Source organism: Pongo pygmaeus, chromosome 1, assembly GCF_028885625.2.
Source record: "Pongo pygmaeus isolate AG05252 chromosome 1, NHGRI_mPonPyg2-v2.0_pri, whole genome shotgun sequence".
NCBI classification, from domain to species: Eukaryota; Metazoa; Chordata; class Mammalia; order Primates; family Hominidae; genus Pongo; species Pongo pygmaeus.
The window spans coordinates 109195300-109210516 of NC_072373.2; the positions used below are offsets into that span (position 1 = coordinate 109195300).

General features: G+C 45.5%; 1 protein-coding gene across 1 annotated transcript in view; it reads left to right on the forward strand.

Moving 5' to 3' along the window:
- Positions 1 to 14012, forward strand: part of LOC129015142 (neuroblastoma breakpoint family member 11-like) — a 2260169-nt gene extending 2246157 nt beyond the window's left edge. The window contains 5 exon segments of the mRNA XM_063663940.1: positions 9122 to 9294; positions 10008 to 10059; positions 10687 to 10859; positions 11572 to 11623; positions 12237 to 14012. Coding sequence (XP_063520010.1) covers positions 9122 to 9294; positions 10008 to 10059; positions 10687 to 10859; positions 11572 to 11623; positions 12237 to 12489 — 703 coding nt within the window. The 3' untranslated portion in view covers positions 12490 to 14012.
- Positions 14013 to 15217: the final 1205 nt, after the last annotated feature.

Genomic DNA, 15217 nt, shown 5'->3' on the forward strand with positions numbered 1-15217 from the left:
TGTAATCCCAGAACTTTGGGAAGCTGAGGGGGGCAGATCATGAGGTCAGGAGATTGAGACCATCCTGGCTAATACGGTGAAACCCCTGTCTCTACTAAAAATACAAAAAATTAGCCGGGCGTCCTGGCACGCGCCTGTAGTCCCAGCTACTCCGGAGGCTGAAGCAGGAGAATCGCTGGAACCCAGGAGGCGGAGGTTGCAGTGAGCCAATATCGCACCACTGCACTCCAGCCTGGGCGACAGAGCGAGACTCCATCTAAAAAAAGAAAAAGAAAAAGAAAGTTAGAAAGCAAGCAAGCATGCAAGCAAGCAAGACAAAACCAAAATATCAGAGATGATAAATTCGCTGGATGGGATTAACAGCAGATTAGACGTTGCAGAAGAAACGATCAGGGAACATGGAACCATGAATAATTGAAAATATGCCAAATGAAATTCACAGACAAAAGATATTTTTTTAAAATGAAAAGATTTTAAAAGGAGCTCCCTGAAAAGGAGCGGGGAGGAAAGGAAACATTTATTTTCTTTCTTTGTTATTTTTATTACGAGTGGGGTTTCAGTATGTTGCGCAGGCTGGTCTCCAATTCCAGGCCTCACTCAACACCTCCTGACTCCTGAAGATGTGAGCCACTGTTCCCAGCCAATTTTTGAAGAAACAATAGCTGAAAAGTTCCCAACCATAATGAAAATTATAAATCCAGTGACCCAAGGAGCTGAGGAAACCAAAGCACAAGAAACATGAAGAAAACCACTGCTAGATACCTCATAATAACATTGCTCAAATCCAGCCAGAAGAAAAAGACATTGTACATACACAGGAACAAAGATGAGAATTGCATCAGCTTCCTTTCTGCTCTTGCCGGCCCCTACCCGGAGCAGCAATGCACTGGGAGCAGACAGAGAAGCAACATCTTTAAGGTACTGAGGGCAGGGGAAGTTAACCTAGAATACTCTGCCAGAAAAAAATAAATTCCCAAAACTGGAAGTGAAGTAAGGACATTTAGAGACATACAAAAGCTGACCGAATTCACTACCAGCTGACCCACACTACAGAAATGTCAAAGGAGTCTTCCGGGCAGAAGGAATCCAATACCAGATGAAAATCCAGATCTACATGAGGAAATGAAGAACACCAGAGACAGGTAACTATACTAGGTATTTTCTTATTTTGTAAATGTCTTTTGTAAAAATTTGACCATTTAAACAAAAACAATAACAATGGGTTGTGGGTTTATAACATGCATAAAAGCAAAGTACATGTCAGCAATAACTTCAAGGCCAGAAGGCGAGGTTTAATATCACTTGAAGGTTGACTGTGATCAGTTGAAAAGGTATGCTATAAGCCCTAAGCTAATTACTAAAATAACAAAACAAAGAGTTATAGCTAATAAGCCAACAGAGGAGAGAGAATGGAATGATATAAAAACCGTGTGAACACTATGATGGAGTAATTGCTCTTCCTATAGTAATTGTACCTCTATCCTATAGAAATACACCAGTGGCTGAAAATGCCGAGAAAATGCCCGTAGAAGAATGACTAGAACATTATATGTAATCATAAAATCATAGAACCAATTTAACTTCAAAAGCGTATGGAAAGGGCTAAATGAATGACAGTAAAAAAAAAAAAAAAAAAAAAAAATAGAGAAGGCTGGGCGCGGTGGCTCAAGCCTGTAATCCCAGCACTTTAGGAGGCAAAGGCGGGAGCATCACGAGGTCAGGAGATTCAAACCATCCTGGCCAACACGGTGAAACACCCGTCTCTACCAAAAATACAAAAATTAGCTGGGCGTGGTGGCGCGTGCCTATAATCCCAGCTACTCGGGAGGCTGAGGCAGGAGAATCGCTTGAACCAGGGAGTCGGAGGTTGCAATGAGCCGAGATCGCGCCACTGCACTCCAGCCTGGTGACAGAGCGAGACTCCGTCGAGAGAGAGAGAGAGAGAGAGAGAGAGAGAGAGAGAGAGAGAGAGAGAGAGATCCTAGAATCCTAGCGGACCTTGATTTACGTCCTCATGTCGAATGGGAGACACGGAGGAGAGGAGGGTAAAGTTGGTCTTGCTCTGCCATTCCATGAGAGAATGTGCTGGGTAGAAGAAAGTTGCCAGCGGTTTAAGCATTTTTAAAATGCGAGAAACTCTCAATAGAACAAGCTTGAACCAGCCAACTCCAGACTTGGAAGCAAGCACACCACCCGACTGCGACAGACGGACAGTCGACCCTGACTCCCGTATCACCATGCAGAGCAAGCGCCCATCCAACGCTAGGCGGAGCCACCGCCTTTTGCAGAACAACTGTGCAGGTCCCAAAGCCTCCGAAAACCGGAGAGGCACATCTTGCCGGCTACGGTTGAAACCGCGTTCACTGGGTGATTCTGAAGCTAGAAGGGCAGCCGAATGGCCTTCCCCGCGTCCTGCCCCTCGTCCACTGTAAGCTCGGGGGGAGCGGGACCCAGGGAGGTGAAGTGCACAGACTCGGCAGAGGCGGCGGGCAGAACCGCGGGGGTGAGAGGGCGCGGTGGCTGTGGGGCGGGAGCCGCTGCTGAAAGGAGGCCTGGGTTGTTGGGAGGGTGACTGTCGGTGGAATCTTTGGCGGAGAGTGGTTTGGAAGAATGGCGAGGGGAGAGCAGAGGGGAAGGTGGTGACCCTGAGCGTCGGCCAGGGGAGAGGAGGCTGTGCTGTCCCTCCTCTCCCCTTATGTGGCGGGGAACACACAGTGGTCAGGAAGGGGTTCTCCCTGGAGGAGGCTAGTCCAGCACACTTCGGCTCCGCTGACCCCTGCGATTTCCCGACATGGCGGGGCCTTCGTCTGCGGTGGTGTTTGCGCTACCCGGCGGCTGGGTTCGCGCACTCACTCTCCTGACATGCCTTGGCTCACCGCCGACGCGGATATCGCCGCCAGAGACCCTTCCTGCCCTCTTAGGGATCTTGAGTGCGCTTCCTTGGTGTTCTCACCGAAGTTTACGAATAGACACATGTGAGCTCTGTCTTTTACACGCTGAATTTGGCTATAGCAAAAAAGCCTTGACCAAGAGCTTGGGTCTCCTTCGGACCTGCACACGACTCCCCAACTCCCGCCTGCAACGGCGGCTCTTGGCTCCCGGGCAGGCAGCGTCCACCGAGCGTGGAACCGCGGCAGCCGCAGCCCCCGCAGGCTGGCAGGCAGACACTAGCAGGAGAAAGGCCACAAGGCCTGCGTGGTGAGAAAGCATGGGAGACGTCGCTTTCCTACCGGGCGAGGTCTCCCTACAGTCTTTGGAGACAAGATGGAGGGAGGCACCCCTTCCAGGAATAAGGCGGCTGCTCCTGAGGCCTGGCTCCGCACGGAGGCTCCTGGGTCCCGCGCGCCCTCGTCCTACCCGCTGTAGCCAGAGCTGCTTCACACATCTCAACCGGCCTCCTCCTCCTCCCCAGCCGTCCTTGGGACAGCAAGGCCCCCAGCCCGTGGGAAAGACCTAGCCTCCTCTCCAACACTTGGAGAGGGAGTTGGATGCACTTCTCTTAACCCCAGGAGGACAGAGACCCTGAGGCGGGAGGGGACCCCTTCCCTTGCTGCTTCTCTTGGCACAGCCGGTCCAGGGGGCTGGCTCAGGGCCCAGGACTCCTCGCTCCTCCTGGAGGGCCTGGGTGGCGTGGCCCAGGAGCTGGCCACATGGGCATCTCCCGCACTGCTCCTCAGGCAACGGGAGGCATTATCCTGCAGGGCCCACTCTTACCCATGAAAGACACTCGGGAAATGCTCCTGCGGAAGCTGGAGCTCTGCGCGTTTGACCACTTAGGGGTGAAGTTTCTGTCTGCCCATCCGTCCTTCGGAGGGTCTTGGGGAGAGAAGAAATGCTCCTTCGGAGGCTCTTGGGGTGAGGAGAAATGCTCGAGGACGATGAGCTTTGCAGCGTCTCTACCAACACCAGAGGAAAGCAGGGCGCGTCTTCCTGGAAGAAGGCGGCCGGAGGCCTGCGGTCGCAGGGAGGCTTGCGGAGCAGGAGCGCCCTATCTCCGCCGTGCTATCCAGCGGCTTGCAGCATCCCACCTGGCGGACTCCTCTTCCGCTCTCTTCTACCGTGGCTCTTCTATCCTGGTGTCCCCTGAATGCCTATCTTCCTTTTGTGCCTCGAAACCTCTCACGCCCGCCCCAAGTTACTCATTTCCTTAGTTGTTCTGAACTTTAAATAAGGTGATGCATGTAAGAGTGCCATAAATGTTCAATAATTGTCATCTGTTATTATTTTAATCAGTAACATCATCTGAATCATCAGTATTGTCTATTTTTAACAGCTGCATTTTTCATTGTCCGAATATAGTCACATACAGTTGAACATTTTATAATTATTGAATAATAAATTTGTTCTGCTATTTTACAATAAAAAATAATGCTGCAGAGTGTATTCTTACACATCTTGGCAGATGTAGGCCAGAGGCTCTTCTTTTATCCATCCTGTGGCAAACCTATCAATGTATACACCTTTAATGAGTTTTTGCCAGCAATCAAAGCCTTCAGGGAAAATGTCCCTAGCTCTTTACTACATCGGATCAAGGACTCTGGACAATAGGCACAACATCCTGGAATATTGTGGAATATCTCCTGAAACGGAGATATTATTCTCTCCTCTTCTCTTCTGTCTTTGTCTTTTCACAACGTCTTAATGACAGTGCCGGCGACAAGAGTGTAACTATGTCAGTGTTCTCCTGCTGTCCTTGCCTGTGTGGGTCTTCTCCCAAACCCGACTTTCCTCCAGCAGCTTCACTGAAAAAGAGGAGGAGGCTGCGGGGGTGGGGGGGAGTGGGGCGGGGAGGGGAGGAGGAAATAAACTGAATAGGGAGGAAGCATCTCACAGGCCAGGAGAGGGTAAAGAAGGGAGTCAAAGACAGAATTTTCTTCAGCAAACAGTAAAAGGGGAAATCTGGGGACGCTAAGAGTTTTTAAACCCTTTGCTCCATCACATAAGTAATCCATGATTTTCTGTTATACAAATCAGGACTCCTACTCCTCCCTCCCTCCCCACCCCCAATCCAGACTCCTGTTTACAAAGAATGTTCAAAAACAAGGAATTATGTATAACAGTTCCCAGTTTACTCAGGAAATTCTCAGATTACAAAGAGACTTTACTAATGACAAGTGAAGAGAAGGACCTTGGTGGTTCCAACATAGTATGGCCATCGTTTTATACTCAAAATATAGAAAGACAACCTCAGAATAAGAAAACTTTTAGAATTGAATAAATCAAGTTTATCATTAAAACGCAAAGGAAAAAAAAAACCTCTCCAAATGTTGCTGATCTTCTGTTTTAAACTACTGTTAGACTGGTGAGCTGGAGAGCTGGGGGAATCCGCCAAAGATTTTTGGATGAAAATTAATCATCCCTTGTCTACCGTAGTCACACCCAATGCCCCTCAGATCCAGTCCTTCAAAGGAGTGTCCAAGAGGTATAAAGCAAAACCGGAAAAACAGTTCCCAAATTCTGGAGTTCGTTTTCTCTCATTAAAAATATAAATATCAGGCTAACACCTATTGACACACAATAACAGGGATACAGAATCCCTCCTGGAAGACCCACGGGCCCACGGACCCCGAGGATGCCACGGTGGTTGACGAGGTTAAGTAACTTGGTTCAGGGTGTCTGGGCACACCTGTGCGTGAGACTCTGTCTCCGCTGCTCCCCTCGTCTCTGCTGCTCCCCTCATCTCCCCACAATCCTCCCTTTTCCTTGGGCCACTGGTGCCTCTCCAACCAACGAAGAGTCTCCCCGGCCCCTGCAGCTTCTCTCCTTCCCAGACTTTTACTTCTTGATCCTCATTCCATAGTGAGATGTGGCCTAAGGTAGGGGAAAGTCCAGCATCAGAATCCGTCTGATGGCCTTTGGGTTACCCAGGGGTGTGCCCGGAGACTAGATGAAGTAGCAAAGGCTTTATTTAGTTCCCAGTATTCCAAACTGCAGCAACCCACCAGAAACACCCCCACTTTCAAAGACAGGCTTTGAGCAGGGGAACTGTAAATTCAAGATTAGATCCAGCACAGAGAATATTCCAGAGGTGGCCTGCCACTCGGGTTAGCTTCCAGCCACCACGACCCAAGGCCCCTAAATGCCGTACAGCCTGTGTAGTATAATAACTTTGTTGGCTAGAAATGTAATCACCCTTCGAGCATGAACTTGGAGCATGAAGGGTAAGAAGACCTGCTTTGGCCAGGAGTTGAACCCGGGTCTCCCGCATAGGTGGGGAGAACGCCACCGCTGAACTACCAATGTTCCACTGGGTGCGGATTCACTAGATCTAATTTTGAAGAGTCTCTGGAAGGACTTTGAAGTGGTGTTTCTAAAATAGGTTTGTATAGGACTGTTGAGTAGACACACTGAGCAAACAGAAACGACACCCAGTGCAAAGCCTTGCATAGGAGACATATGTCAGGCAACATTAGCAAGTTATTTATAATGCATTTAAATCAACATACCAGATTTGAAAGAGCCTAATTGTGAAACAGGCTCTATACAACTAGATAACAGACCTCTATGGAAATACACAGGAAATCCATCCAGGCCTTTGTCTCTGGTCCCAGGTCTGGCAAAAACCTCTGGAAATTTCACTCCCTCACTGATGATGTAATCTTTTTGCCAACCCATGCCTTGGTGCTTCCCAAACTCTTTCAACCTTGAGACAATCACAAATTCTTTCCCTAAACAGGCTTTCAAAGACCCAGGAGCTGGAGATTTAGGGATGTGTCCAGGTTACCCCGGAAGATCTGTGGGATGATCGAGCTTCTCTTCATCTACACCTCTTTTGAGTCATGTGAAAAAGCCAAGTATCTTGCTTCTAAATTCATATGTTTTTAAGAAACCTACAAAGGTGGGAGTGAGTGAAAGTTCACTCCAATATTTCTTTTCTTAACTACACTCTCTTTGGACACTCCAGGAGGCATGTTGAGTGGCACAGTCATTCCAGGGACCCAGAGCTTTTCTCCTCAGATGCGTCTTTTGAGTCTCTAGAAAAGTCCAAGGATCAAAATGACTGTCTTCCAAACTTTTTTGTCTTACAGAGATCTGCACAAGAGAGAAAGTGAAAATTTCACTCCAAGATTTCTTCCCTTGGCAAACAACAGAAGGTTTAGGACAAGTCTTTTCTCTAAGTGCCTGTTGCTTTGTTAGCTCTGTTTTCCAAAGACATCTGTGTAAGCCTATTATAGAATATTCCAACCTTCATCCCCCCTGCCCCTTCATGCCTGCTCATATCACTAGAGTTTTTTTTTTTTTTTTTTTAACCCATGAGAGGTTATACCACATGGAACACTGATGGTTCAGTAATGGAATTGTCAACTCCCATGCTGGAGACTGGGGTTCAACTCATAGGGTGAATGCATCTCATGTCTGAATCTCCTCTAGCCCCCTTCCCCTTTCTTTCCTGCCTCCCGAGCTCACATACCTTTCTTACCGGCTGGTGTTCTTGTCCCAGATAGACCCCATAATCTTTGGGCCTTGTGCCCCTGGTTGGGCTGAGAGTTGCCATCACTGTGGGCTGAACCTATATATCAATGTAGATTTCAATCACTCTGGAGTCGAGTCTGAAGCACAGGCATGGGGTGGGTCAGTGAGCTTTGCTCTCTTCCTAGTCTCAGGCCATGCCTGTGCCACCCTGGATGGACTGTCAGGACATTGAACTCAAGGCAGGTGTGACAAACTCACACCAAGCTCTGCAGCACATGCCCAGGAGTTGTCTGTCAGATCAGCTCATCTGAATTACATATCTCTTGCCAGCTACAAAGTTCCTTATGAGTTTTGTTCCCAAAGCATGTCTGTGCAGTTCTTTACCTGCCCAAGGCCAGTGTCAGCTTTGTCTACTTCTCAGTGGAAGATGTGACCCAGGTTTCACTGAATTTATCCCCATTTTCTGTGTCTTCTAATTTGGCTTGTTTTAGCTCATCTGTCCATCATCTTGCTGGTATGTTTTCAAGATAAATGGCTGACTTTTCACCCCAAAAGCCATAATAGCTGATGCTTCTGTGTAGAACCAAGTCTCATTTTGACTCAAGAGCTGGTACATTGCACCCCTTCATCAAATCTCAGTGTCCACAGTCTCATAAACTATCAAATCCCGGGTATTTGATGAGAGCAGCCTGAATATTGCAGTATCTCTCGTATGAGGTGTTAGAACTATTTGCCTACAATCTATTGGGGAAAAAATTGCTCATTTGTGTACACAAATCTAGGACAGAGCACATTGGGAAGATAACGTTCCAAAACAGGGGAATTTTGCCCAAGGCTCATGAAAGGAACCAAGTCAGTTCTCTCAAGACTTGACCTCAGGCCTCCTGGAATATTTCTCTCAAAGTCTCCTGTTCTCACACTGACAAGACTGATGTCCTTGTGTTAGGATTGGACAGAGGAATGTTTCTGTGTGCAAGGAAGGACTGCTTAATGTAAGAGGCCCCATCTGAATTTATCTGCAGGACATCGGTGGGATCAAGTGAAAAAGGAGGACCAAGAGGCAACAGGTCGCAGGTGAGTCTGAGAAGTTGTGGACAGTTAATTTGATGTTGACACCTGGAGACGCCAAGTCCAGGGAAAACAGTACATGCTGAAAATAATGATTTCATCTGTCAGACAAGTCTGAATTATGCCTACTGACGTTGCTTTTGGTTCTCATTACAGTAAATGTTTAGGTTTCCATTTCTTCCTACCCTTATGATTTACTAACCTAGTGAAGGTTGACCATACCTCAAAAGCTGTATTCTCATGGTGACTGCAGGGAAACTTGAGCACATTTTATGCAGAATTATTGAGCTCACTCTTTTCATGATCACTGTTCACTGTGTGTCCTGAGGGCACAAATACAGTGTCCTTTGACTCCCTCATCAGTGTGTCTCCTGCCCAATTCACTGGGCTCTCTCTCTCTCTCTCTCTCTCTCTCTCTCTGTCTCTGTGTGTGTGTGTGTGTGTGTGTGTGTCTTTCTCTTTCATCCTTTTCTACCTGGCCCTGATCTATCCCAACATAAAGGCAATAATTTGTTACCTCATTAATGGATCTGTCCTTTTCCTTTTCAAATACTTCCTTATGTTAGCCACGAAATCTAGCTGGGGCTGTGTGGTTTCTGATTCCCCCTGGCTTACTCTTTACTTTTTCCTGCATTTCCAGGCTCACCACGGAGCTACTGGATGAGAAAGAGCCTGAAGTCTTGCAGGACTCAGTGGATAGATGTTATTTGACTCCTTCAGGTTATCTTGAACTGCCTGACTTATGCCAGCCCTACAGAAGTGCCGTTTACTCATTGGAGGAACAGTACCTTGGCTTGGCTCTTGACGTGGACAGTGAGTACCTTACTATGAAGGTGATAAGTCTCCACCTGGTCTTCCAGATAGGGGTGATATTCCTGTTCCAAGTGGCCCTTACCGACCGGAGAGATGTCATTGCCGCAGGCAGTACCTATGGGCGCATATAGGTTGTAATGAAACTGTAGTTTCAGTTGGAAGCCCAGACATGAAATGGTTCAGTGAGCATGGCTCTATTCCTAGTCTCCAGCCATGCCTGTGGCAACCTGAGCCCACTCTCAGCACATTGGACCCAGGCAGATGTAAAAAATTCACAGAACTATGATTTGGACTCAAGGATTTGTAGATTTCCTCCTTCATTCTAATTTCAGTGTCTAAAATTCTTGCATCCATGAACGAGCTGGGCATTTGATGAGACAGGGCTGAATACTGCAGTTTTCCTCCTAGAAATCATCTGGGGCATTTTCTTTGAATTGATGGGAACAATAAGGCATAACTGTTTCCACAAACTTGGGATAAATGATTTTGGGATAACGATCTGCCAGAATAGGGATATTTCACCCTCGGTTCTGAGATGCAAACCAAAGAATCTCTATCATGACCGGCTTTCAGGCCTCCTGAAGTATATCTCTCACATTGTCCTGTTCTCATGCTGAGGAGCCTGAGATCCCTGTGTGGGGACTAGACAGTGGACTGTTATGGGTGTAGGTGAATTGGCTTATTTTGTCTGTCCCTGTCTGAATTTATTGCAGGAATTAAAAAGGACCAAGAAGAGGAAGAAGACCAAGGCCCACCATACCCCAGGTAACTTTGAGCAATTGTGAACAGCTACTTCTGTGTTGACACCTGGAGACTCCTGGTTCAGGGAAAACAGAGCAGGCTGACATTATCGATTACATCTTTTCAACCAAGCCTGAATTATTCCTACTAACATTGCTGTTGGTTTTCATTGCAGTAGATATTTAGGTTTCCATTTCTTCCTCCCCTTATCATTTACTAACCTACTGTAGGTGGACTATACTTCAAAAGCTGTATTCTCCTGGCGACTGCATGGAAACTTGAGCACATTTTATGGAAAATTATTGAGCACAGTCTTTTCATGATCACTGTATGCTGTGTGTCCTGAGGGCACTAACTCAGAGTGTCCTGTTACTCCCTCATCTGTGTCACCTGGACAATTCACTGAGCTGATTCTCTCTCTCTCTCTGTGTGTGTGTGTGTGTGTGTCTGTCTCTCTCTCTGTCTTTCTCTTTCATTCTTTTCCATTTGGCCCTTTTCTGTCCCAACATGAAGGCAATAATTTGTTACCTCATTAATGGATCTATCCTTTTACTTTTTAAACCACTTCCTTATGCTACCCATGAACTCTAGTTGGGGCTCTGTTGTGTCTGATTTCCCCTGGCTTATTATTTACTTTTTCTACTTTTGCAGGCTCAGCAGGGAGCTGCTGGAGGTAGTAGAGCCTGAAGTCTTGCAGGACTCACTGGATAGATGTTATTCAACTCCTTCCAGTTATCTTGAACTTCCTGATTCATGCCAGCCCTATGGAAGTTCCTTTTACTCATTGAAGGAACAACATGTTGGCTTTTCTCTTGATGTGGATGGTGAGAACCTTTCTATGAAGGTGATAAGGATCCACTGAGTCTTCCGTATAGAGATCATATTCCTGCTCCAAGTGGCCATTACTGAGCTGAGAGATGTCATTGCTGCAGTGAGGACCTATAGGCACATGTAGGTTGAATGAAACTCTAGTTCCACATGGAAGCCCAGACATGGGATGGGTGAGTGAGCATGGCTCTCTTCCTAGTCTCAGGCCATGTCTGTGGCACTCTGATTCTACTCTCATGACATTGGTCCTGGGCAGATGTGACAAATTCAGAGAACTATGATTTTGACTCAAGGGTTTGTAGATTTCCTTTATCACTCTAATTTCAGTGTCTAGAATCCTCACAACCACGAACAATCTGAGTATTTGATGAGACAGGGCTAAATATTGCAGTTTTTCTCCTAGAAATCATGTGAGGGTATTTGCTTTAAACTGATTGGAAAAATATGGCATAACTGTTGCACAAACTTGGGACAAATGATATTGGGATAATGGTCTACCAGAATAGGGACATTTTACCCACAGTTTCTGGGACAAAAACCAAGGAATTTCTATCATGACCAGCCTTCAGGCCTCCTGAAATATATCACTCACCATGTCCTATTCTTATGCTGAGGAGCCTGAGGTCCCTGTGTGAGGATTAGACAGTGGATTGTTATGTGTGTAGGGGAATCAGCTTAATGTGTCATCCATGTCTGAATTTATTGCAGAAATTGAAAAGTACCAAGAAGGGGAAGAAGATCAAAACCCACCATGCCCCAGGTAACTTTCAGCAATTGTGGATGCTTAATTCTGTGTTAACACCTGGAGATGACAGATCCAGGGAAACCAGAGTGTGTTTGATTTCATGTTTTCAACGAAGGCTGAATTACTCCTACTGTCATTGCTGTTGGTTTTCATTGCAGTAGACGTTTAGGTTTCCATTTCTTCCTCCCCTTATCATTTACTAACGTACCATAGGTTGACCATACCTCAAAAGCTGTACTCTCATGGCAACTGCATTGAATTTTGAGCATATTTTATGGAAAACTATTGAGCTCACTCTTTTCATGATCACTGTTTGCTGTGTGTCATGAGGGTACTAACTCAGAGTGTCCTTTTACTCCTTTATCAGTGTGTCACCCGGCCAATTCACTAGCTCACTTTCTCTCTCTCTCTCTGTCTCTGTCTCTGTGTCTCTCTCTGTCTTTCTCTTTCATTGTTTTCTACCTGGCCCTGTTCTATCCCAACATAAAGGCAATAATTTTTTTACCTCATTATGGATCTATCCTTTTTCTTTTTTAATCACTTCCTTATGTTACTCCTGAAATCTAGTTGGGGCTCTGTGGTGTCTGATTTTCCCTGGCTGCTTCTTTAGTTTTGTCTCCTTTTCCAGGTTCAATGGCATGCTGACGGAAGTGGAAGAGCCTGAAGTCTTGCAGGACTCACTGGATAGATGTTATTCGACTCCTTCAACGTACTTCAATGAGTCAGTGCTACCTGACTCATTCCAGCACTACAGAAGTGTGTTTTACTCATTTGAGGAACAGCATGTCAGCTTGGCCCTTGACGTGGACAATAGGTTTTTTACTTTGATGGTGATAAGGCTCCACCTGGTCTTCCAGATGGGCATCATATTCCCACACTAAGCAGCCCTTACTAAGCTGAGAGATGTCATTCCTGCAGGCAGGACCTATAGGCACATGTAGGTTTGAATGAAACTGTAGTTCCATTTGGAAGCCCAGGCATAGGATGGGTCAGTGGGCATGGCTCTATTCCTATTCTTAGACCATGCCAGTGGCAACCTGTGCTCAGTCTGAAGACATTGGACCCAAGTTAGGTGTGACACGTTTACATAACTATGCAGCACATGCCGGGAGTGATCTCTCAGACATTCTAATTTGAACCACGCATCTCTGGGTAGCTACAAAGTTCCTCAGGGATTTCATTTTGCAGGCATGTCTCTGAGCTTCTACACCTGCTCAAGGTCAGTGTCATCTTTGTGTTTAGCTCATCCGAAGGTGTTACCCTGGTTTCAATGAACCTAACCTCATTCTTTATATCTTCAGTGTTGGCTTGTTTTAGCTGATCCATCTGTAACACAGGAGGGATCCTTGGCTGAGGATTGTATTTCAGAACCACTGACTGCTCTTGACAATTGTTAACCCACTAGGCTCCTTTGGTTAGAGAAGCCACAGTCCTTCAGCCTCCAATTGGTATCAATACTTAGGAAGACCACAGCTAGATGGACAAACAGCATTAAGAGGCCTTAGCCCTGCTCCTCTCAATTCCATCCGGTAGAGAACAGGAGTCAGGAGCCGCTGGCAGGAGACAGCATGTCACCTGGGACTCTGCCGGTACAGAATATGAACAATGCCATGTTCTTGCAGAAAATGCTTAGCCTGAGTTTCACAGGAGGTAATCACCAGACAACTGCAGAATGTAGAACACTGAGCAGGACAACTGACCTGTCTCCTTCACACAGTCCATGTCACCACGAATCACACAACAAAAAGAAGAGATATTTTGGGTTCAAAAAAAGTAAAAAGATAATGTAGCTACATTTCTTTAGTTATTTTGAACCCCAAATATTTCCTCATCTTTTTGTTGTTGTCATTGTTGGTGGTGACATGGACTTGTTTGTAGAGCACAGGTCAGCTGTCTGGCTCAATGATCTACATTCTGAAGTTGTCTGAAAATGTTTTCATGATTAAATTCAGCCTAAACGTTTTGCCGGGAACACTGCAGAGTCAATGCTGTGAGTTTCCAACCTCAGCCCATCTGCAGGCAGAGAAGGTCTAGTTTGTCCATCACCATTATGATACCAGGACTGGTTACTTGGTTAAGGAGGGGTCTAGGAGATCTGTCCCTTTTAGAGACACCTTACTTATAATGAAGTATTTGGGAAAGTGGTTTTCAAAAGTATAAATATCCTGTATTCTAATGATCATCCTCTAAACATTTTATCATTTATTAATCATCCCTCCCTGTGTCTATTATTATATTCATATCTCAACACTGGAAATTTTCTGTCTCAATTTTTACTGTGCCTTTGTTTTTGCTAGTGTCTGTTGTTGCAAAAAAAAAAAAAAAACAAAACATGCTCTGCCTGAGTCTTAATTTTTGTCCCAAGTTAATTTTAATCTATACAATTAAAAACTTTTGCCTATCACTCTGGACTGTTGGATTGTTTTTTACATTCAGTGTTATAATCTTTGATTATGCTGATTGGTTTTGGTGGGTACTGATGTGAATTAATAAAAACATTTCATTTCTTTGTTCATTTTCTAATCTCTTCCACATTGTAGTCTATGTTTACCATATGTAGCAGAATGTATTTACTACATTTCTTGGTTCTAGTCATTTGTATTCTTCGTGTGTGTGTGTGTGTGTGTGTGTCTGTATGTGCCTTTGGCATTTAGGAAGGGTTGTATAGCTCATGTTTAATATTGCACTAAAAATGTTTTTGATAGTTTTTCTCCCTTTGAACTAGACACACTTCTAATATTTGGTTTATAGTTTTACATTATAACTTTCAGCATCAGATATTTCCATACAACAGTCAATTACATGATGTGTTTTCTTTTTCCTACCTTCTTTACCTGCCACTTCTCATAATAGTATTTGAACCTAAACATATACCAGTGACATTCCATGATTATCATCTTGCCCCACCTTGGTTTTTGGTTTAGATCCACAGTGAAATATATTAATGCTCATGAGCTATTCAAAAGTGAACGTCACAGTCTTCACTTGCTGAGTGGTACTCATCCTTAACAGAGTCCTCATGAGGGAATCAGGTCTCGCTGAGTTTAGCACGTTTAATAATCTTTTCTCACGGTCTTGATACATGGATTGCATTACTGGATATAAGGTGCTTGCCCAAAATGATTTTTCTTGAATTTTTAGGAGATATTGTCTTCCTTGGGGGACACACATGGTGTATGTTCTCATTGTGGGATTCTATTTTGTTCTACCAGGACCTCTAATTTCTGCCAGTTACTTCATTCATTTGTTCTCTTCACCACGAGTCTCCAGAGGATACTTCCATGGTCCACGCCTCCCCATCTCCCAGCAGTTCTGCATTTCCAAGATTGGCACCTCTGGTCCTCTGCATGGTGAAGCTCCTTCCTTTCAATTCCCCAATAGCCAGTGCTCTAATCCACCAGGTCTCAGGGATGATCTATGTTTCTCCACACTCACTTTCTGAGGATTGTTTTACCTGGGTTCTATCATGAACAGGCCCTCCCTGCTGTCCTGGACTCTATTTGCATAGTGTTTCCTGCTCCCTCTGCCTTCGTGTGGCTCCCAGACCCAGCTAAAGAAAATCAACTGAGAAGTGTCTGTTCATGTCCGTCACCCACTTTTTGATGGGGT